The sequence below is a fragment of the Pseudorca crassidens genome, chromosome 10, assembly GCF_039906515.1.
Source record: "Pseudorca crassidens isolate mPseCra1 chromosome 10, mPseCra1.hap1, whole genome shotgun sequence".
Lineage (NCBI taxonomy): Eukaryota > Metazoa > Chordata > Mammalia > Artiodactyla > Delphinidae > Pseudorca > Pseudorca crassidens.
The window spans coordinates 27,274,439-27,298,538 of NC_090305.1; the positions used below are offsets into that span (position 1 = coordinate 27,274,439).

Sequence of the window (24,100 nt, forward strand, 5' to 3'; positions counted from 1 at the left end):
CCTTTCACAGGCTGGCAGACTTCTGCCAGCCTGCCTCCACCTGGTCTCCAGGGTGGTGAGAAAAGAAAAACTACAGAACGCCAACCACAGGCCTCCCTGGGACAGTCTGACACTTGGTGACACCTGGCCTGGCCAACAGGTGAATAGGGCAGATACCTGGAGGCCCACGTCAGTGACCCTGGGGCACCTTTTCCCAGGGGATTACTCCCGGGAGGAGAAATGGCCAAATTAGATGGGGAATACCTCCTCCCCAACCTGCAGCAGCCAGAAAAGGTGTTTGGTTTTAAGGCTGATGGGTAGAGGACACTACCAGGAATCCTCTCACTACTCGTTTCTCTGTTCGAAATGCATACATACATCCTCCCAACCAGGAAGAAACGGGTAACAGTTCTGACCTAAATAGGGCAGTTCTTAAGTCAGACATACCTCAGGATCATCTGTGGGGTTCAAATACACACATCCAGGCCTCCACCCTCACTGATTCCCACTCAGGGAGCCTGGGGCTAGGTCCACAAATAATTATCTTGAAAATGCTCCCCAGCTGATTCTGATACTCCCCCCAGGTTAAGAAGTGCTGGCCTTAAGAGAAGCCACAAGCACTCCTTCGGGAAACCACAGGGTTGTTTGTGGAATCCTGTCATCTAATTTAGCCACTTTAGTTTTATTTTTTCCCCAAAGTACCTTTACTCTTTTATAAAGCACCAAGAGTTCCCCTGCCACTAGCCACCAGGGCAAGGGGTAAGAGGGCGATTTACTGATAAAGATCTATTATATTGCTAGTTGGTACATCAGAGGAAAGCCTTCTACAAAGACGGTGGGTGCCAGGTTTTGATCGTTGGAAGAGATGGTTAAAGGCTTTCCTGAAGTTTGTACTCATTACCAAAGTGCCAAAAAGGAAATGCTGAACTGAGGAGAACAAATGCTTAGAGTCAAACATTTTAAATCTTCAAAGCCCAAACCAGGGTCTGTAAGCAATTAAAGTTCTGGGACATTAATATTTTTTGACCCTGCGGAAAGGGGCAATCAAATTCCAATCACGTCTCAAAAACATCTGGACAAATTTGAGCAAATGATTTTTCAGCCTTCCATATATTTCTTTAAATTACGCTGTCAACGGAACAAACCGCGTCCTCCAGCACTAAATAAATGAGCGCCGCTGTTTGGGCCGCGCCTGCGAGAGAAACGTGCTGGCGCACGCAGCGCCGCCCACTGCAGGCCTGAGCCGGCCATAAAACACCAGGAATATGACATCGAAGCCAAAGACAGGAGTAAATCAAATAAATAGAAAACCCACTGTAAAAGTTCAAATGAGCTCTAGACCTAAATTTAGCCAGAGATTTACTATTTTCCCCTCTGGAGTTGTAGTAAATTTTACGTCTGTGGAAGATGCCAAACAGCAACGTTGGAAAGAGAGTAATTAGAGCTGCGGGTAGAGATGGGTGAACGTGGGTGACATATAGACACCCTGAGCGAGCACGCGTGGCTGTGTGGATAAGACAGGGAGATGTGGACCCCACGGAGAAATATGCATCCAGGGATGCAGGAAAGAACTGGAACAGGGACCCAACCGGAAAAGGTCTGCCTGCCATCCCCAGGGTTGGGGATGTGAATTGTAAAAAGCCTGGATTCGGATTAATAATGCCATCCCTCTCAGAAACTAGGAAATAGAGAAAACACACAAATACGAAGCCCATAATCAACGCTGAGGGTTGGGTGCGGAGGGGGGCGGAGATGGGAGGGTTCCCTAGCCAGCCAGCCACGGGCTTTCCACCACTGAGCTGCTTCCCTGCCCCACCGAGGAAGTCTGCGCTGCCGCTTCCACCGCCTCCTCCCAAGCGAGGCGGCTCTGCAGGTTGGGAGTCTGGGATGAGGACCACGAGTCCAGGACACTCACTTGGTGGCCAGCAGCATATTCTTCCGGGAGTGCAGGTCACTGGGGTCCGTGTGCTGCCGGTTCAAATACTCAGAAACAGCTTTGGCGGGAAACTCCGTTTCGCAAATGTACCCAAAATCCCGAGCTAAGTGAACAGCCTCTCCTGAAAAGACAACCGCAGAGGAAATAATCAGCACCCAGTCCCTGACCATCCCAAGGGCAGGAGGCGTTCCCTGGTCAATTCTGTTATTATTTACAAAAGAGGCCAGCTGTTAAGGGTTAATAGCAAAGATGAGACAGATGCCCAAACTAAACATGGTTCTCAGACCGTAATTGACGTTGATGGAACAAACTTTGTTCCTGCCGCTCTTTCCAGCCTCTCCCTGATCATCCTTCCAGCCAAGTCCTAGCTAGACATCCCCTGAACAGCTTCAGGTCTCCCACACCCCATGCTTTGTCTTAAGGGAAAGATGGGCAGGCATTCAGGAACCACCTTACAATTGCACCTAGATAGACAGTGAGCTGCATTGTCAAGCCAGATTCCCCCTTTCTTTTTTAAAGCATCTGTTACACCTGCTTTAAATAAAATTTAAAAGTCTTCCTATCTTTTGTATCTTCCTATAATAACTAATATATACAAATATAGATCCCTGTGTGTCTATGTCCACATATATTAAAGAACATGTAAATCGTATATGGATCCGTTTCTATCCAGCAATGAAATATTTAATCTCCTTGTCAGTTTCCTGCCATTAGGCTTCAGGTTTCTCCTCTTCAGAGGTTCCTGCCATCATTCTCTTACTTAAGGACTTTCTACTGCACAAAGGTGACACAGCAGCTATAGAAAACCTGGACAGCTGAAAGATTCCTTAACTTATGTGGAAGCCCCTTTCGAATAATGCATTATTGCCCTTTAAAGCACAGCCTTCAGGGTTCAAGGGAAGATCCCGACATGAAAAAGAGATATGTTGAATTATCCCATAGCTACGTTATTTTAAGGAGCATGACTTACTTTTAATCATCATTAGCATAGTAACCAAAGACTTCAGGTACAGTGCTTACAACAACTCATAACACTGAAAACTGCCAAATGAATATTGGCATTTCAGTGCATTTTCCAGTTTCCTTCCTTTTCCACCTAAATCCGTCTTGGGCTGAAATTACTTTGACTGCTTTTCAAAATGAAGATTGTGATATTAGCAGTGCCTTAAAGGGCAAAAAGTAAAACCCCCAGGCTAAAAGTCAACCACTAATAAATGTGGTCTAGAAATTTAGTGACCGCTGTCCCTGGGGGTAAGTTTGGGTCAGGCAACTTTGCCTTAAAGATAGCAAAGTGCATTGCCTGTAAATGTGATGACTTTATGGTTGCTGCCTAAATATTCTAAGATCCCCTCCTCTAAAAACTAACTCCCCACAGGAGTGTCATAATATCACATCCATAAAAATAGAAGAAAAAACGAAGACCTACTGTTAGACTCTAGAGAAAATTCTACAACTTCCTCCATTAGGTCCATCTGGCTCTATTTCCTATCCCTTCCACATCCCACAGATTCAAATGCAGATCCTCTTGTTCTAGACTGTGGAGAAGATCCTGTTTATTACATACCATAAATATCATCCGCAATCCCAAAATGATGAGCAAATTAGAGTGTGTTTGTTATAAGTATGGGCCTTTAAATTCACAGCTGAAGATCATACACGACTCCGCTCCATGTTTCCTCACTCCCCACCCCATATTTTTCCTAGATCACTGATCTTATAAAGCTGTATTTCAATAACAATAAGTCCCAGGTAATCAGCAGGAGATAGGGGCCCTGAGAGTGACACGAGTTTTAAAATAACCATTAGAGGTCATGAATGCAATAATAGTTTCATAAATCGACTGTGTTTTCTACTACTGACGACTCAGAGGTAAAATCTGGGAAGGAGAAGGGGTATAGAATGCATTGCTTCTTACAGAGTTACTGTTGCAGGAGTTCATACAGAGGGTGTTTCAGGCACCATGTCCTGCACCTGGCGGCAGAGACGACCCCTACACTGGCTTGGAGACTAGACCTGAGCACTCTCCAGAGCTCAGGGACCCTTGCATTGTCCCTTGGCCTCTGGACAATTGCCGCTCCCTCTAAGTAAAAGGACCTTTGAACTTCTCTCAAGCAATCGCTTGACATCCAACTCAAAAGGGCACAACAATTGCAATGATTTCCAGTTAATCATAAAACATGTAAAATGTCAGCCTTCAGCTGACAGTTAAGCTCCACCACTTCGTGAAATGGCCAAACGTCTTGCTTACCTTCCACCAGGGAGGTGAGTAACGTGACATTTGCTGCCTTGCGCCTGCCCGCGGGTAAATTCAAACCGATTTTTTCTAGCCTTTCTCGCAAAGATCTCCCCCCATTTTTCGATTTGGCTCTGAAATTGCAAGAATTAACATTCTGATTAACCTCAGAGTGTTCCTGAAACAAAGTTTAGACTTAGCAATCTAAAGCCCAGTGGAGCTTGAAGAGGTTTTAACTTGAGGTTAGCACTTATTTTTTTCTTCCTTTTGGTTATTTGCTGATAGTTTGCTGAGGTTTGCTTAATTTCTGCAATACAGAGCATAAAAAAAAATTGAGTCGTTTATTTTCTTTATCTGGTGAGAAAAAAAAAGATACCAGATGGGAATAATTAGGGTGTAGGTTGTCGGTCCAGAGAAGGTAGAAGTTGCACATTCACAAGCTCAGCTCTTTCCTTGTCATGGAGCCAGTGAGGTGAGCAGAAACCGGGCAAGTACAACCTTGCCAAAAAAAGGGAAAGAACTGTGTGGTCCAGAAAGGAGAAGGCTTGGCCTGAAACAGATGGGCTTTGAGAGGAAGAGGTCAAGAGTTGCTATAAAATGGAATTGGGTTAAAGGGGGAAGGACACTAATGACGATGGTAATCATAATAACACTAAAACTAGCATTAGAGAGAGTTTAGTTATGGGATAAGCACTTTATATTGATTATCTCACTTAATCGCATAGTAAGTTTCATACACCCACCATCAATGCCCAGGGGTGACTGAAAGAAACTTCCACATTGTGGGGCTCAAAGGACTCAGTTGAAAACTGAACTACAAAGTAGACCAGAGCAAAAGGACTCAAAGTGAGAAAAGTCTGTGGGTCACACCCTTACTGCTTCCCAACGACCCTCCTTTATGTGCTAAGGTCTGAGCAAAACTACAAGAAATAAACAGTTACTCTGACCTCTCTTGCTGTACTGTTCACCCAGCCACTTTTAGGAAAGAAAGGGACTTTCAACCCCCAAGATAGGCTAACTTGAAAAATTCATCTCATGCAATGTCACTTTCATATCAGGGACACTAACCAAAGGGTTCAGGCGTTAGCAGGGACTTTGGGGGAGGCGTTGAATCTTAAGATAAAAGCCACCTCCTTCCCCAGTCTCCACAAGGAGTCTATAAGATTGTCTTTCTCCAATATCGGAGAGCGTATGAATGGCCCCAAGGAATAATTGTCAATACTTCTAAAGTGGTGTCATTGTTATTACTGGTGGTGGTACTGAAGAAAGGAAGTCACACAAGTCTAGAACAGAGCTTTACAAACTGCGGGGCACAATGCATTAGTGGGACTGGACCAACTTAGTCGGCTGCCAAGTGCACTTTCAAACAAAGTAGAGATCAGAGTACATTGCAGGTACGAAAGGGGTTGCTCCATGAAACTCCTGTTTTAGGTAAGCTTAGGTTGTGGCTCCCATTCAAGGTAGAGAATGCCCCGAAGGGTCCTGGGGATGGGAAGAGGGGCGCCAGGTGCCGGGCAGTGAAAGTGGAAGGTTCCCAGCCCGCAAGGTGAGCGGAAGGGCGAGGCGGAGCGTGCGGGGGCGCGCGGAGCCCCTGGCGGCAGCTGCACGCACTTAGGGATCCGGTTGCTAGGCAACCGCGCAGTATCAAAAGTGGTCGATACGGGGGGTTACCTTCTGAGGACGCCGCCGAGGAGAGACGCATTGAGGCATTCGGGGGGCGACAGCCGTCTCTGAACTTCCCCCACAGTTACTTTGTATTTTGAAGTTGAACTGAGCAGAGACAAACGGCCGGGGACCGAGCAAAACACCTCACCGGTGTTGACAGACATGCCTCCCAGGAAGCCATCCTTATTCATCATCAGAGAAGTCACAGATTTGGGAGGAACCGGAACTAGAGAGGGAGAAAAAAAAAAAATGCCATAAAGGTGACCGGGTTTCGATCCTGGTGACCGGCCGATAGAATGTGTCGCTGAGTGCGCAGGGGCGAGGCCACAGGGCAGGAGCCAAGCGGAAAGCTTCAGGAGGAAGTGTTTGTTCCCGTGGTTCTGCGGTGCGTTCAGAGCACTGTGTACAAACAAATGCAAAAGCCATCACTCCTCTGGAAACTTACCCCATGCGTGTGGACATGTGAGAGTCGCTTGCCACTGTCCCGCTCACTACACAAATCAAGAAAAACAAGCAACCCAGAGTTTGGATTGTGCTGTGAAACCTGGCAAATTCGATCCCATCACGTGCTGGCTGTGTGACCTTAAACATCTCACTAAAGTTCTCTGAATCTTAGTGTCCTGATCTGTCTCCTGATAATCACATTTGGTGCTGAAGCCTGAAGGTGATCACCCCATCAATGATATAAAAGAGTAATACCAATGGTCTTTATGGGAACCCTTCCCTCCTCTCCTATTGGACACAAATCTATGGTCATCACTGGCAAGGATCAGGAGGGTGGGCACCATCTGTCACCCTGCCCAAGAACAGCCAAGTAATAATACCATTAAACAGGGGAGTTGGGCCCCAAAGAGCTGCTCATTTCTCTACAGTGGATCCCATTCTTTCCAACATCCTAACAACAGATTCGTTTAGAAATGAACCCAAATGCTCCTCTCCAGTGAAAGCAATTCTGCGGTGACATGAATTTTGTTTACAAATTAATGTAAAGCACCGGCTGGTGATTGTTTGGAGCAGTTATGATTTACAACAGGTGCCCTGATCAATCAACCAATCACTCTAATTCATGTGAGCAGCGGTCTTGCCTTGCCCCAGTTGTTTCATTTCGGCAAGTAATTGATAACAAACCGCACTCAAGGTATGTTTTATGCGGAAGTTAATAAGAGCTGACAGCTGGTTGCCACTGCTACCCAGGCGCATTCAGTCTCTTCAGCCTGTATTTCTGTTTAATTGTGTTTCAGTGTCATCTGCACCTCAGGAAGAGGCGGGGCTTGATAGAACCAGAGGCTGGCAATGAGCTGGGAATGAGGAACAGTGAAAGGTCAGCCTCCCAGTTCCCTGACAGTCTCCTTCCCTTGGACTTCTACACTGCTGATGCCCATTTGTCTTCTGCAGGCTCTAGAAGCCACTGGGCAGGCAACATCCCCTCCTGGCTTGCCCTACACCTTAGCTACTTCCATTGGGATCTGAAGCCCCTCAAGCACTATTTGGTGATCACCAGTCCAGGGGATTTATGTAATGTTTCTGGCGTGAAAAAGGATGCTTCCATTCCCCCTCTTTAATAAAGACTCTGTCTCATTCTATAACTCTAGGAAGAGAAAGATATGCTCTTTCTACCATCTGGAGCCTAGAACCCCACACACCAAATAAGTTATATAACCTCCCTTGTCTAGAACAGACTAACCACCCTGAGGGTTCTTGAAACAGCTTATTCTCTCTACCACAGATCCTAGCACTCAGACCTCCATGATTATTTAGAGACTCCTAAAAGCCAGGTAGGTCCCAGATCTTTTATTCACTATGAATTGCATTTGGCCCTTTACAAACACCTGCAGAAAGGGCCTTCTGAGGAGAGTGGATGGGAAGACTGAAGCATTCCCTTTTTCTACTTCTTAGTAGACATTTTGGGATTTCTGGATCTGTCTACAGAGTCTGTCTCAGGGCAGATGAATGATGTGAGGTACCAGAGTGAATCTTCTGCCCTGTCACGGTGGTGGTGGGGAGTTACAGAGGGGGCTTTCTTATTTCTGATTCTCCTGATCATAGTCTCATCAGTGAAGTGCTTCTCATTTGAGAGTGAACCAATGCAAACTTGAAGTGTATTAATTAAATTTGGGTAAAATACGGATTTAAGTGACTTACTTAAAAAAACAGTGATTGGGGTGGGAACACCCTGTCATTTAATTATCTTGCACAATATCCACATCTATTTTAATATGTCTTTTTTTTCACTGCAGTCCTGATTTCTATATTTCGGATTCATATTCAAGCACTATAAGCAAATAATATATAATCATGGTAACCCTGGAAAAACTTTTCCCCAAAATATAGACAGCCCTTTGTAGTTTTAACATGGTATGAACTACAGAAATAAAATGTATAAAAAAATCTCATCTTTGATATTCAGCAACATTTTAAAATGTAAACACTATTTAGAAAGAATATTTTAATGGCTTGCCCTACACCTTAGCACCAAGCTGAAAATAGTAAGTTCAGTTCCTATTTCCCGGACTGGATAACTGAGTATCTCCTGAGAACTGGAATTCTACCTGCTTTTCACAGTCCCAGGCGCCAAATCTCTTGAAAACCTAGGTCTATAGAGACATTCTATAACCTGCCCTCTAATTTCACTATTGTTAATTGCCTGATTTACCAGACAAGAGCAATTTCCTTTGGGGAATGTATATCGCTCCCTCCCAAGGGCTGTACGTTTTTGCATATACATTATCACCTAAACATCACCCACCCAGTCAGCTCCCCTCAGCACTCTGCTGTCTAGGGGGAGAGGGAAGAGGAGGGTGGCGTTGTTTTTTCCCCTCAAAGACCAAGACTATTAGAGCAGAGGTGCTTCAGGTTATATTTCTATTTTCTAATTTAAGTATCAATCTTGTTTGCACCCTCTACTCTCCCGTCCTCAGGTTCTAAACCTCTCTCCCACCTGGGCCTTTGCACTGGTCCCCTAAACTAGACTTTACATATTTCTTGTCCCTGCGCTTTTCTAAGTCCATCCTACTGTTAGCATCTACCTTCCCCACCACTGTCACACATGCTTTCCTCAGCTGATTAACCCCATATTTTATCCTCTTTGTCTTTTCCCTTCTGCTTTCCTCCAGCTTATCAATAAACCCAGGGAGCAACAGGGCCCGGTTGATTTGTTAGTAATTATGAGTGCACTGCCCTGCTCACGGAACCCAGAGATGACTAAGATAGGTTTAAAGCGACAGCAGGAAATGGTAAGGAAATGGAGCATAGCAAAACTCAGCGTGAAGCTTTCAGTTCTTTACATGTTTATAATTTTCTGTGCATACATTAAAACTGAGAGGTTTTTTTTTCTTCTTCAGTTCTCAGTTGGATAGCATGGCCAACTTCTGGACGTAACACCTCCCAAATTTGCTCCCCTCTCTTTAAACTTGCATTATATGGGAGGAAAAGACAAAAAGGTTTAAAAAATGATCAATATTTCATTACAAGGACTGGAGTTTTATTTAAGAGAGAGGAAGGAAAACTGGAGAAAATCTTATTCATTAGTGGACTCTACAGAGCCCAAGTGTTAATAAGTTAGCTCTTCATCTTTACTCTTTAAACTTAAGTATGAAATCACAGCTTTGAGATCTTTGTGTTTGACTGGAGGCAGGTCCTCTGTGGGTCTGACCTGCTGGTGGGAGAGAAGGAAGAAATGAACCCATCTAATAGATTGAAGCATAAGTCCCTCTGTAATGTACCTGGACTTAGATGTGGAAACTACACCAGGAAGCCACAAGAGGTAGAGCATTGCTTGAAATAATTACTTCTTACCAGCAGATCACCGCTTTCCTCATACTTGCATTGTTTCTCATCTACCTGTTGGCTAAATGTTATTCCACGTGTATATAAGAGCATGGGTATAAATGTGAGCACTGAAATCCTGGAAAGAAAAATAAAAGGATTCCCACAGAGAAAGCTGGAACTTAAAAAAAAAAAAAGTCCAGTGTTGTCATCCTTTGGGGGCAAAGCCTTCAAGAGGCTGAGTTAGGTCCCATCACTTACTCAGTGTGTGGGACCTTGAGAAAATAATTTGTCTTCTCTCTGTCTCAGTTTCCACACTGGGGGGTGGGGATGGGAGTTGGAGAAGAGTGTCTAACCTTTCCAGCTTTGAAATTCTATGAACTCCCACCAATCAAAGTGCTTATGTGGGGAAGGGGCCAGACTAACGGGGAAAAAAGTGGGAGAGAACAGGAGGGTGGACTGAAACGAACCAAACAGGATATCCCCAAGACCAATGAAAATGCCCCACAGTCACAACATTTGGACCTTGGACTCCAGCCACTCTGGCCTTTCCAAGAAATCCCAGCATCTTTTCTGCTACCTAAGGTGTCAAGCCGATTGCATCTTGGCCTCTAATTGCACCAAAAACTTTTTCTGAAAGCCTAGGTGAGCCTCCTTTAGGTTAGGCTGTCGGATGGTGGCAGTGATCATTTACGTGAGCTGGGCACCACCCTGTCCCCTCCCAGCCCAGATTCCTAATCTTAATGGAACTGAGAGTTAAGAATGATTTTTTAATGTCTCGTTGGATTTTTAGACTGTTAATGCACCGAATCCTTCTCATTATTACTTTATTGATTGCTCGTGGACCAGCCCCCTTCAAATCGTATTAACCACCCTCTGCCGGTTTAGATTAGGAGAGTTTAAAAAGCACCTTTCATTACTCCCCCCACTCCTGCCATGGAGTTGAGACTCGCTGGCTTAATGGGAGCTCTAATGGGGCAGCTAAGAGGAGAGGGGCCCCCGTCCCTGCCGACTGCATTAATAGCTCAAAGGGGGCCAATACAGAAAATTAGCCGTAAACGAGCTCTGGAGATCTTCAAATGAAAGAGCCATTTATCACGCTGGCTACCTTCACTCCACTCGTTTGCTCTCTCTACTGGGAACAACTCATTTCCTCTTAACTAAATTACTTCAGAAATGTCAGCTAAGCCCAGATAGCAAACATAACAAGAGAGCTCACCTACAATCTATGGGGTGATATCAACACGGGTGAAAATGGGACTGGTTAAATTTTAGGAGGGAGACCTTCCATAATTAGAGAGAGAGACACACACACAGAGACATATATCCTGTATGTCTAAGTCTTCCGCCTCAATACATCACACAGAAGCAGAGACAGCTAAACCTGGGCCAGTTGCTGCCTTTTTTATTAATAAGGTAGAATTTTTTAAATCTCTCTAAAAGCCCATTAGAAAACAAATAAAGCAACCTAGTCCCTTGCCAGTTGTTGAAATTTAGAATATTTAGTTCAGGAAACGTTCTCACCTCCTCTTTTATGAAATTAATCTCTGGGAGTCATCCCTCATAAATGTGGTGGAGGGGCAAAGACGGGAGACCAGAGGGCAGGGAAGGAGCTAATGAACCCATAACCTTATTTTAAGTGATTCACAGTGATCTAGAAAAGTAAATCAACCACTTATTCCTCTTTTGCCCATGGCTCTCTAAAGATAAAAATATATTAGTATATTTTCATCATGTAATAAAGCAAATACTTGAAATATTAAATAATAGAATTGACCTCACACTTTATATTCATACCACACTCCCTAAATCAATAAAATGACTGGGGTGCCACTTAGACACTTTAAGCTGCACATTTTTAAAAAAGATTCTGGAGGCCATAAAAAGTACTCTGAGCTTCCAGAACAGAACCAGTGACAGTCAGCATTCTCCTCTTCTTATTCCTGGAGATACCCATATACATACGTATTCACATTTCACTGACAAACATATACAAGCCCTGAAACCAAAGCATCCCACATCTAAGAATATTTTCAGCTCCATTTTGTTAGGTAAGCTAAGTTCCAAATATTTTTATTGGCCTGGCTGTTAAGAACATTTCTGATTGGTCATCAGTTGGGCATGCCCTACAGCCAGCCCCAACGCTGTTTCTAGGATACAGAACCCTGAGCTAAGGGGTTCTAGCTTTCCATGAAAAGGGACGGGGAAACTAAAACAGAAAAGAAACCAAGAAAGCCAATGACGAAGCGCCTCTCCTCCTCCCCATACCCACCTCCCATCAACCAGCAATTAACCAGAAGAGAAGACCCAGGAGGAAATGGTGAAAGTGAGCTGTCAGCGCAGTTGCAAATCAAAGCACGAGCCCGAGTGTCCCAGCAAACCCAAACCCCGGCATTAAAAACCCAAACGATACTATCTAAAGAAGAGCAGGAGAGATGTTTGGAGCAACACTTAAAATAGTTTTGCCCCAAACCCTAGTAGTCTTCTTGGGGATATTACGTTCCAAAGCCAAATGGCATCATTTCAGGGACAGCTTCCGCCTCCCACCTCCCACCTCTCAAAGCGACTTTTTCTGCTTTTGTGAGAGAAGAAAATTGAGGACACCTCACCCTGTTTGGAATCCTTCCTTCACAACCCTCCTATTCTACCGGCTTGATTCCGCATTACTTTCTGAAGCATCTTTTTCTCTTTTAATTGTTTTTGTGAATGTCCTCTGGCTCAAAGGAATCAGAAGTGACTGCAGCTAGGGATTGTTGACACCAAACAGAAGGACAGGCCTTGTCCAGCATCGATAAGAAAGAGTTACAGTAGTTAAAATTGTAGCTCCAAATACCAGTTCTTGTGATCATTAAAGATTGCACTGTTTACACATTCAAACGCCTAAATTTGTGGCATGTGAGTGACATTGGGGCCTTTCGGCAGGCAGCCATCCTAATCGCCAGGCATTCTCTCAGTGACTGTCAGAGAAGAGGGGGGAAAAGTTAAGCAGCTGCAATACGCCCGAAATGAGTTATTGTAATTACATTTAATTAGTTTAATTAGTTAATTATTTTGCTTACAGCTGTACAAGAGACTGCAAACATTTGTTAATATCACATGCCCTTTAACAGTGTGGGGTGATTGCACAGTCACACTAAATCATGAATGCACGTGTAGGAAGACTGAGAACTGTGCAGAGCCCGGCGCAGCTTCTCGGGAAGATCATATTTAGCAACACACTTGGCACAATTTTAAAAAATCTGAAGAAACAACTCATAAAACACAGAGAACGAGGAACAAAATTACCACCCCAAAAATCAAATACAAAGGCCGAGAGAGAAGGAGCTACCCCTAATGGCATAGGGTTTTTAGCTCAACAAACTCCAGTTATCAATGAAATAATTATAGCATATTTTTTGAAAGCAGTGTCTCCCAGCCAGTTCCATACGTGATGGTAGTTCAATTATTTACAATGTATCCAGAATTGCTAGCGAAGGTACTGTGAGAAAAATGGCAATAGTTTCTGTTCCTCTGTCTCTCTCATCCGGGTTTCTCCCTGCGGTCCCCCACCCCCATTCCTTCTTCCCAACAGGCATTTTCATCCAGATAGTCGCTGTGCTATGATTGTGAACAAACATTTGTGTCTTATAAAATAATGAAATCCTTCAAAGTGAAAACTCATCATAAAGACATGAACGCAGAGGAAACTTTTCTTACTTTGCGGGGGGAAGAATCCATACCTTTTTTTATGACAGACTGGTCCAATAGATTCATGCCGCTGTTATTGGCATCTTCAACTGACTGTGAATATAAAAACATCACTATTCAAATCGACTGGATATTAAAGAATCACACTCATAAATCATGTCATTCCAAACTGGAGTTGCTGTTATTTCCATTTATATTAATTCACAAGGGAGGTTTTATTATTATCATTATTACCTCCAAATGGACACAGAAATGAAATACACCCAAATTATAAATTCTTCCAATGGAAGAAGAGGAAAAAGGAAACTGTGAGAGACATCTGGGATGCAGGATTGGTTTAGTTATTACGTTAAACATAGATATTACATAGACACATAAACTTTTATATTATTTGCTCTTATGAGTTGTGAAAATCTAGCAGCACTGAAAGATTTTCACCAATATTAGTCAGAGCAGTTTCTGTTTTCTATGCTATCCCAGTGCATTTAACCCCAGAGTCATTTTACAAATACATAATAGTTTACGTTATAGGATTTTAATTAAGGTCTGAGCAATTTGGAATGGAATGCGAACAGCAACACATAGGAACACGTCTGCAGGCTGTCAGGACCGCACACCCACTGCAGTTCACACACATCCCTGTGCTGGGTGAGCTTCCTGCCGCAGGACAATCGCTTGGGGGGACCTGCACAATCTGCTCCCCTCCCAACCCTGCCACCTCTGCTACCCAGCAAGAAGCACACCTGTTAGAAAGGCAGTAACTACAGACACACCAACACACACACACACACACACACACACACACACACACGGAGGATCTCCCAGTCAGCACCTGGGTAATGGCAAAGAACATTCACCTTCCTTGCCATTTTCATCCCAGAGAAGGAAAGTTTCGACCCTAGTTGTTGGCTGCATTTCAGAGGGGAAATAGCTGTTAGAATGATATTCTTACTGTCAGGATGCACCAGAACAGGGTTCTAGCCGTGCATCCCAGGGCATCCAAAGGCAGTAGATTCCCTCCCCCTACTCCCAAGAGAAAATCAATGCTAGGCCTTTCTGCCACGTACAGCTGCTTTCCTTGATCCTTAGGCACCTACGTTTGGACTAATCTGTCACCCACTCTACAGAGGAGTAAAAAGCAAAGGGCTTGTAAGGGGGGTTGTGTTTAGACAGCACTTCCCACCCACTCAAGCTGCGTCCCCAGACAGGGCGTGTGTTCATCACAAGGAAGAGACTGTGTACCCCAAACAAGCAGCACATTAGAAACGAGACGATCTAATCATGGAGGGGTCATGTTCATTTGTTTCTTTTCGTTTTTCGTAGCCACTCTTCTGTTCTCAGAAAGATGGGGGAAATTGTTATTCTCCGTAAGGACCATTTTCCATATTGCAACATGCCATCTCCAACTTAAGAAATAGTACAAAGCTTTAAAAAAAAGAAAAATGCTTCATGTAACTTGTTCGGAACTCCCAGCAGACCCCACCATGCACACGGGCGCGCACACACACGATTCACGCCTTTTGTGCTCACGTGTCTACAGTGGCGACGTGTCCACGCAGAACAGAAATATTCGCCTGTGTCTGTGGGTGGGCAGACCCGCGATCTCACAGGCCCCGGACCGTGAGCGCCCACACCTCACCCTCACGTCGGTACGTAAATATGTATATACGCCTCATCAGCGACGTGGGGTAGTTGTGGTAGTTAATGAGAAGGCTCTTGTCTGATTTTCTATCTAATTACGGACGCCTGCTGGTTTTTTGTACAGGATATTCACGCAGCATGCTGGCGCTTAATCGTCACAGGGAGGATCGTAAAGATTTAATTAGGACTGCGTGCGGAAGCTCAGAAAAACGACTCCGACTCGTAATTACTAGACTTCTTTAGTTAAAAGTGATACCAGGGGTTGCTTTAAGACACTAGGGTGTGTTTGAGTGTGTGTGTGTGTGTGTGTAAGGGCTTTGACTTAACATCCTTATATGTTTACACTTAGGTAGTAAAGGTGATGAGAGGTTAGAGAGCAAAGATCGGAAGAAGGAAAGAGGTGTTCACAGCAACTAAACAAGCTCCAAACTAGCTGTCACTTCACGCTCTCTTTCTTTCTGATGCTGTTTTTCTGACTTTTAAACACAGCCGCCCCTCCCCACGTGCGCGCTCACACACACACACACACACACACACACACACACACACACACACACAATGGGTAGAATGTAGCATACCCAGAACCCAAGCAGCGATTTGCTGGCTTAATAGCCCCTGTGAGTAAATTGAAATAGAAATTGACAGGGTTTTATAGTTTCATTTAAAAAATTATTAGAAGCATTTGGTTAATTAGCTCTCCTCATTTGCTTCTCTCACGGTCGGGGCGGTGGCCCCGCGCGTGTGTCTGGGTCACACAACATCTCCCCCCAGCCCTAGGCCAGGTGAGCACCGCTGGGTGTGAGGGCCCCCGGCCTGGCGGCGCCCTGGGATCTGCCTGATCCGCGGCTGGATGGGGGAGGAGGATCCAGCACACACAACAGGCCCTTGAGATGGAACGAGTGACTGGGGTCCAGGCTGAGGCACCCCTGGTCCCTTTTACAGACAGGTGGGGCGCAGCCCACGCGTCCCGTAGCTGCAGGAAACGCGAAACGCCGAAACCGCCATCAGCTCCTGCAACTTCAGCCGCCGTCCCCCACCGCGTTCCAGATTCCTAAGTCAGAAGTGGATCCTCCGGGACTGGACGGAGGAGGCAGAGCCTCTGGATTCGAGGGTCTGGTCCTAGGTCCATCTCTTCCCCTGTCTTTCTTTGTCACCTGCCCCGTGTCACGTCAACCACACCCCGGCCTCAGGACGCCTGTCATCACGGCGGAGACAGAGATCGCCCCAGCCCCTGTAGTTCCCCTCCTGGGACGGGCGCAGAGTGTATCCCCCGCGACCCCTTGCAGTGAGGGTCGACCCGAGAAAGTCCCGCGGGCCTCCCCACCTCGCCAGACGACCTGCTGGGATGCATCTGGGGAGGAACGGGGAGAGGTGGGGTGGGCGGGGAGCAGCGAGGGCCCTGGGCCTGCGCCGTCTCTGCTCTGGGCTCTGTCCACCTCCCGGATCTAAGCTCCGGCCACAACTCGGACAAGGGTGCTCTCCCAAATGCACACCGCCCTGGCCCTGTTTTTCTCTGGTCCCTTGCATTTGACCGAACACTCCAAACCTCTCACAATTCTCTCTTTCAAAAAACAAAAAACTAAAACCAAAGAAATCTGTTCCCTCTTTGGGCGCAATCCTTGGGTTCCGTCGCCTAAACCACTAGGCCTGCCGAGTGTGGTGACACGGCCAGTGCAGCATTGCCAACAGCAATGCTGATGAGTTGATCCGCTTTCATTATCTAGCACTTTGAACCGTACCCAGAAAGGTTAATTTAAAAACTTTTCCCCCCAGACATATATTACCCCAATGCATTAAAAAAAAACACGATTAAATATTTCCTTTCTCATATGATATTCTGAAATGAGCATTATCTCCAGACAGGGACAGTTAAGCTCGGCTAAATCAACAAAACTATCATTCTTATGACTATGGGTAAATCCAGCCACAACTCAGGTGATTCTGTCATTTTTGGAAATATTAAATAACTGAATTTCCTTTAAAGCAGTAAGCCATCATAGACTACACACAGACAGCATTTAATTCTGTCCCCACATTTTAACTGTTCAAAATACATTTTCTTCAGCAAGGTAAAGAGGAAGGACTCATGCACCCTTTCCCTTTCCCATATTGTTTTCCTTTTCTTCAGAGGTATGTCCATAATGATGCATAATATATACAACCATGCCAATGAGACCGAAGGATCCATTGAATACCTTTCAACCATATTTATCTTTTCTGGAGACTATTTAAATTAGGGAAGAAAAGGAGACCTGCTCAGAATCACCCAGAGAGTTTTTATAAATCATTTCTTTGATGTTTCTTTGTTTAGTTTAACCAAGTATTCTCCACCAAATCAGGCTCCATTGTGTAGATTGAAGATGGGATAGTGAGTGGGTGGGGGAGTGTTTGGAGCCTTTTAAGAAACAAACATATGATGTCTCTTCAACTGGGGTGGTGACACTGGGGAGAGGGTATTAGTGGAAAGGAGGACTGGAGAGGGATATGGAGAACATTGCTCCACAGTCGTTTAATGGTCCATAGGGGGAAAAGAATCTCCAAAATCATATGTGTCCTCATGAATTCCCAAACAGAATTATGACTTTCTGGGTCTCTCCTCACAAATCTTCAATTTCTCAGATAACGACCCTGGAACTCAGTTATCTTGGAAAAGGGTTCAACAGCTTATGGGACATTCAAAGTAAGACCTGGCTTGGACAAAATAGCACGTTTTTCTTCCACTGTGCATTGTCATGCTTAACAACGTCTTTGCAAATCCAGCAAGAACCTCTATAGAGGTCCCTGCACCTCCATGCTGTAGCTTCAGGCAGTCAGGACTCCACCTGCCCTGTCAGGGGGCCCAGGCCCACTACTGGGCATGCAGAGCGGGTGGGTTGGGGAGGGCTCCCAGCTTGCTCGCACGAAGTGCAAGAGAACAGGAAGGAGTCGCATAGCTAAGGCAAGACAAAAACATCTAGCCTTGATTCTGATGATCCTAAACTAGCCAAACACACATATATTTTTCTTCTTCATTCTTTCATTTCTAGTGCTTCTGGCTTTCCTCATCAGACCTCCAGAAATCGCCACTAGAGAGCCATACACGTATACACACAGTTACGTACGTGGTGTCCAGCTGGTGCTGTTCTAAAGATGAAAACTACCTCCCCCAAAGGAGACACAGCTGTCCCTCCCCGCCTGTCCCCCCATACGGGGCATTTGTTATTTGTTTACTGTGTGTTTGTTTGTGTGCCTTTACCTGGACATCTTCCATCCCGGGGTGGCCGAGACCGTGCAGCGAGAGGCTGTCACCCATGCCCGCGTCCAGGCCGTGGTGTGCTGAGTGCAGGAGCACGTCCGGCCGGCGGACCGAGTGGTAGTCCCTCCGGGGGTCGAGGCCCGAGAGCTGGGGCAGGGCGGCCCGAGGCTGGGGCAGGAGAGAGCCGGCTTCTGAACCCACTTCTTGCCGCTGTCGTTGCCCCCAGGGGTGCTGCTGGGGCTGGTGCAGGGGGTTCAGGGAGTAGGGGTCGTTGACGTGGGAGTAGGGGTCCTGGCTCTGGTGGTAGGGGAGCGGCTGGTAGGGGGGCGGGAAGTAGGGTGGCTGGAAATCTGACGACGGCGTGTGGGACAGCGGCGGAGCGCTGGAGTAAGGTCCTTGGGACACCGAGCCCAGCTGGGAGAGCCGTGAGCTGTGACTCGGGACGCCATCGTGCCGGTCCTGGGAGCGGAGAGGATAAAGAGAGAGAGAAGGGGAGGAAAAAATACAATCGACAAATGGAGAAGCCCACCTACGGCATCTTCTTCTTCCCGAGACAGGGGACGCAAGAGTCTGAAACAGACCCCCAAGCTGACTCAGAGGGTACATGATTTCAGCAATTCCAAATGCGAGGCTTTGGGGGAAAAGGGGGAGAATCACCCACTTAACCAACATCTAAGCCCTCTGTTGGGGTGCAAAGCCGGCAAAAGGGGTGAGGGTAAAGTAACAGTGTGTATGGGGGGAGATTCTCAATTCCCTAATGAAAAATACAGGAGTCTGACATAGGGTATTTGCTTTTCTGGGTGTTTTAAACTATTTTTTCCTAACTCTTCCAGAGGCCCAAAGCATGACAAATAAAACTTCATACTATTGGCTTCGCTGTTACTCTTCCTAACCCAGCCGGCTGACCAGGAGCTCCCCGCACGACTTGGTCGTTCCAGGAGACCCAGGAATCTGCCTGATCTGAGTTTCCAGTCCCCCCTCCCTCCCCAAGAGGAATTAAATAATTTATGTAGTGTTTGATTGAAATGGATCTCATTCAAAATCATATCCTGAGTCCCTGTTAAAGTTGAACTGTGGTTCACAGGAGTTTTTCTAAGGTTGATTTTCTAAATATATCTATTGCTGTCCTACTCCAGGGAGTGAAGATGAAGGACCTGGGGTTGGGAGGGGGTGGGAAAGAACAAATAAAGGCCCAGACAACTTAGCGCTGGTCCTAAGTGGAGTGTTAAACTCAGTGAAAAGGGAGGGGGGAGGTGTGTGTGTGTGTGTGTGTGTGTGTGTGTGAGTTTCTCCCTCTCCTCTGTGGAAATGCCATGGTAAAGTCCCCATGGTTCTTTTTGGAGAAATAATCACCTAAATTTCCAAACTGCAATGGCAAAAAGTTTTTCTGTTCAGCCTCCCCCCTCTCCCCAGTTGACTCATGGAGCTCAGACGAACACACAATGCAGAGAAGCAGCTGCAGCCTCGTCCAATTATGGTGCTAAATTACCAAGCCAAAGGCGCTCGAAGGAAGACAGAGACGAGAGAGTGAGACGCACACACAAGAGACAGAGACAGAGAGACAGTAAGAGGAGGGAGCATGCAATTCTGGTACAACGTGAATCCGGACTCACCATGGACGAATAGGTGTGCACTAACATCTGGAAAAAAAAGCCTGGTTACTGCTCAAAATCAAACAATGATTTAAAAAAAAAATCAAGGAGTCCAGCAGAGAAACGAGCTGGACACAGGAGCCGAGCTTGAGGTGTTTCCAGGACAAGCCATCAAAAAAAAAAAAAAAAAATTTACCCCCCCACCAAACGAGATTGGCGTCGCCTGTCACACACACACAGAGCTGTTCATCGGTCTCTTGCTGTTTTTTTGGCTTTTTTCTTCTGCGGTTCTTCGGGCCTCCAGAAGCAGTCCTCTTCCGCCCGAAGCTGGGCTCAGACTGCTCGGCCGCCCCTTCCTCCCTCCGCTTGCCTACACCTCCTCATAATAATTGATATTCATGACTATTAATATTACACGAGTACTTTAAAGGGAGAATGGAGGACAAATGGAGCGTGAAGCAGCAGCGGGCGCAGAGCTCCCTACTATTGTAAATGACGTTCATTCAGTGGAGAATTACTAGATGTAATCAGACGAGGGGGCTGGCGAAGGCAGACCGGGGAAAAAGTTTAGCAGGAAAGAGGCAGAACTTCAATTAACTGAGCCGGGGACGCGCGTAAAGCAGCCCCTGCTCCCCTGGACCAGGCGGTGAGGGAGAGAGCATCGCTGGGGGCTTGTGCAGAACGTAGGTGTCCTGGTTCCTGGAGAGGGACTTTCCTACTGGGAAGAATGGATCGCCCTAGGTGCTTCCTGTGCAGATTAAAAAACAAAATAAAAAGGCGTTGCCTCCTCCTTTGGAGGGGAGAGCAAAGTAAACCGGTGGGCCCGGTTGTTTACAGTGACGTTTGCAGACTTTCACGCATACTGGAGATTATGCTTATTTATTAAAGGATAGGGGCGAGATGGGGGCTTTCCATCCCTCGTGCAGCCTTTCCCTCTTTAGTGCTCCTGCAGTCTGTGATTTTTTTTTACTTCAATTTAAAATATATGCAATCAATCTTCAAGTACACTAAACTTATCCTTTCCAGGCAAAGCCAGGGGCAACAGAAAACCTTTTTGGATGTTTCAGGAACCCGTTCAACTGGCCTAACTGCCATTTCTGTTAAAGTTCAACCTTTCTCCCGACTTAAATAGGCTCCTTCCACCGGGCTGCGGGTTCTCCTATATTTTTTGAGCAGAAAAATTAGGCAGATAGGAATACCTGCAGTATTTTCTCTCTCTCTCTCTCTCTCTCTCTCTCTCTCTCTCTCTCTCTCTCTCTGTGTGTGTGTGTGTGTGTGTGTGTGTGTGACTCTTCTCTCTCCCTCCCCTTTTATTCTGCCCTCTTTCCCTCTTCCACTCCACCCCTCCCTCTTCCTCCCTCCCTCCCTCCCTGCTTTCTTCTCTCCCTCCCTCCTTTCCCATTTAGCCAGTCTACCTTCCAGACTCTTAGAACGAGTTTTATCCTGCTTACTTTTCGGAACCCAGTGAAGTCCCTCGCTGTATACCCTGAGCTATTTACACCGTGGCCCCTTCCCCGCCCGTGCCAAGCCCACTTCGGGCGCTCACATTCTTTAGGACAGTTCGAGCTCCTTCGACTAGAGCATTATCCCGCCTGTTAAAGAAGGAAGAGGAGGCCGAACAGAAACAAACCCCACCAGGCGGAGGCGCGGCTCTTCGTTACAGTCAATACACAACCACAAAGAGGAAAGGAAAGCCCCAATCATCATTCCGCAGAAAGACGAATCTCCTCTCTCTCTCTCTCTCTCTCTCTCTCTCCCACACACACACACACGCACACGCACACACACCCCAAAATCAGGATTCGGGGCTGGGCAGAGCTGGGAGGCTCCAGGCGCGGGCGCCGGGCGCTGCTTGCGAAACGCAACCAGGCAGCGGCGGGGCGCGCGCGGGCTCCGCGGAGCCGCAGTCTGGGTCGCGGGGCTGGGCCGGCGGCGTCGGGAGGAGCCCGTTTCTAGCGTCCGCAAGGCGGCTCCCCGCCCGGCTTTCAGGAGTCGTCCCGGAGCCGGCGGGATGGCGTGTCCCCCGCGGGCTGGGGATCCTCTTTGCGTCCCATCGCGACCGCCTCGTCCGACCGAGCGCTTCCCGCGCCGATCGCCCGAGACTTGGCTTCTCGTCCTCCCTCCCCTCTCCGACTTCCCCTCCTTCCGACCTCCGACTACTGCCCGCTCGCCAGCTTCTACCTTCCCCGTCCCTTACTCCTCTGCCCCTTTCTCTTCGCCTTCCGCCAAGTTTTTCTTTCCCGCTTCCCTCCCTCGACGTCTCCTCGGAATCTTCGCTTCCCCGCTTCCCCGCTTCCCCTCACGCCTAATTCGGGGACTCCCAGGCTGGTGAGCTCGGAGCGAAGTTCCGCGGTCCTGGGCCGCCGTCCCCTCTCCGCCCGGCAGCCCGGCCCACGCGCAGCCCCGCCGCCCCGCCGCTCCGTCGGCGCCCGAGACCCGAGCGCACGGCCGGGGCGCCCCGCCCGCGGGGAGGCAGGCTCCCGCCTGGCTTCGGGCAGCATCTCCACCCGAGTCTCCCTGGCCTCAGCGGTAAAGAATGGTGCGCACTCAACCCGGGCAGAAATTTTCGTTAAAAATGCCAAGACATGGGGTGGTTTGGACGCCCCGACTCTCAAAGAAGCAAAACACGAGAAAAAAAGAAAATTAAAAAATTGTCGGCTACGGCTCCTTGGCTTGTGCTGTCTCTGCATCCATCTATCCATCTGTCCGTCTATCCGTCGACCTCCCTCCTTCTATATTTTCGTCCTCTACTGGGATCCGTTGGTTATCGATTTCAAAAATGTTATTGAAAATAAAAATTAAAAGCTCGAATCTGTTACGAAGTAGTCTTGAAAACCTAATTCTCTCCCACACTCAAAACGTGGAGAGCCTCTGCCTTTATCAGTCTCTATTTTCTCTGCCCACATTCACTAGCACCACTGTTCCCCATCAGATCCTAAAGGGGGGGGGGGCGACGAAGAAAGAAAAATAAAATAACAAAAAAAAGAGAAATCCGCTAAGTTAAAGTAGTCAGATTTCCATCTTAAAGTCCTTTTTCAGAATAGCGAAGTTTCCCCAAGCCAGCTTTTCCAAAAGTTGGAGAAAGCTGAGAAAACCGACCGGAAACCTACGAGCAAATAGCTTAAAAATATAGATGAGTTGGGGGTGTCAAGAAGCTCAAATTCTCTATCTGCAAAGCTCTAAGATGCAACCGGGGGTGTCGGCTCACCTCATAGATATCTTCGTACTTGACATTCTCCACGAGCTTCCAGAGCATGATGGCAGCCGGGTCTCTAGGAGGTGAGTGCATTCATGTGAGGAGCAGATGTCTGGCTTCTCAGGACTCCGCTGTCTGTAATGATCCATCTATAATTGGAAATGGGGGATACACACCAAATCCGACGCTCCTCTCCCATCGCAACTTATATCTGTTGTCTCAAACAATAGGCTGGAGAAGTAAGCCTCAGCTGAGAGAAAAACATTATTACACACACAGGAGTTAGATGCAACCCACAGACATATATATTATAAAAATCATAAACACGTATTTATACCCAGACACCCACATTTAGTTATATAAGCACCCCTGGGTCACACAGAGCCTACAGACTCTGAACATGCATTTAAAGGAGAGAGAGTCGGTCAGTGTGATTAATATAAATATAGACATTTAAAAACCTCTATATTGAAAATGATGAATCATTGTAGCCACTGACTAAAGCCTTTACAGTTCATAAGGAGAAACCAGGGTGCCAACAGTCCCTCATTTTCTATGTAGATTTTTAAAGGGGGACCATTACTGAGATTTTTAAACACAAAAGCTCCTCTTCTTGTTTGTTCAGCAGGAGGGTTTTGAAAGCTGGATTTGGGGATTTTAAGGGTGATCTCTCTGTGTTGATGGCTACACAACTTTTTCTTTTTTTTCACTGTACCTTAGTCACTGTAGAACAAAAAACCCGGCTCACCACAGTGACCATTTCTCATATTTTCCGGTCATTCTGCCCAACAAATTTGAAACCTTAAATACTGTATGAAGCACCTCAGTCTGTACTGCTTATGTTTAAGGGTTGTTTGTCTGTATTTTCAATGGATTTCATGCGCCATTCTTTTCTTGGCTGAAGTCTCCATTTTATGAAGGTTTTTTTCTTTTCTTTCTTTTTTCAGATGTAGGGAGCAACATACGTGCACAATAACACAATATTCATTTCAAGCCTTCTTTGCAGAGACATGGGACATTTTATATCTGCATCCGCTGTCTATAACTTTTAAGTGATTTTAATCATGGAGAGTCAAGAAATGGTCACCTGAACCTCTGGAAGGTTTAAGCAGAATGTTTTTCAAGGAGATATTGAAAAATACTATAGGGTGTGTGGGTTTTTGTTTGTTTT

The 24,100-nt window shown here is 46.5% G+C and overlaps 1 protein-coding gene across 5 annotated transcripts in view; it reads right to left on the reverse strand.

Moving 5' to 3' along the window:
- TFAP2B (transcription factor AP-2 beta) overlaps window positions 1–23,247 on the reverse strand; it is a 28,755-nt gene extending 5,508 nt beyond the window's left edge. For 2 of the 5 annotated variants that reach the window (XR_010946779.1, XM_067752732.1), the window contains exons 1-7: window positions 22,942–23,246; window positions 19,755–19,781; window positions 18,142–18,600; window positions 13,298–13,358; window positions 5,820–6,039; window positions 4,164–4,282; window positions 1,895–2,036 (exon numbers count right to left, since the gene is read on the reverse strand). Coding sequence is in view for 4 of the 5 variants with exons in the window: in XM_067752732.1 (XP_067608833.1) it covers window positions 1,895–2,036; window positions 4,164–4,282; window positions 5,820–6,039; window positions 13,298–13,358; window positions 18,142–18,600; window positions 19,755–19,781; window positions 22,942–23,022 (1,109 nt within the window). In the remaining variant the exon portion in view is untranslated. Of the gene's footprint in view, window positions 1–1,894; window positions 2,037–4,163; window positions 4,283–5,819; window positions 6,040–13,297; window positions 13,359–18,141; window positions 18,601–19,754; window positions 19,782–22,941 lie in introns of all 5 variants that reach the window. The other 3 variants (XM_067752731.1, XM_067752733.1, XM_067752734.1) reach the window with 3 other exon arrangements.
- Between the last annotated feature and the right edge of the window lie 853 nt (window positions 23,248–24,100).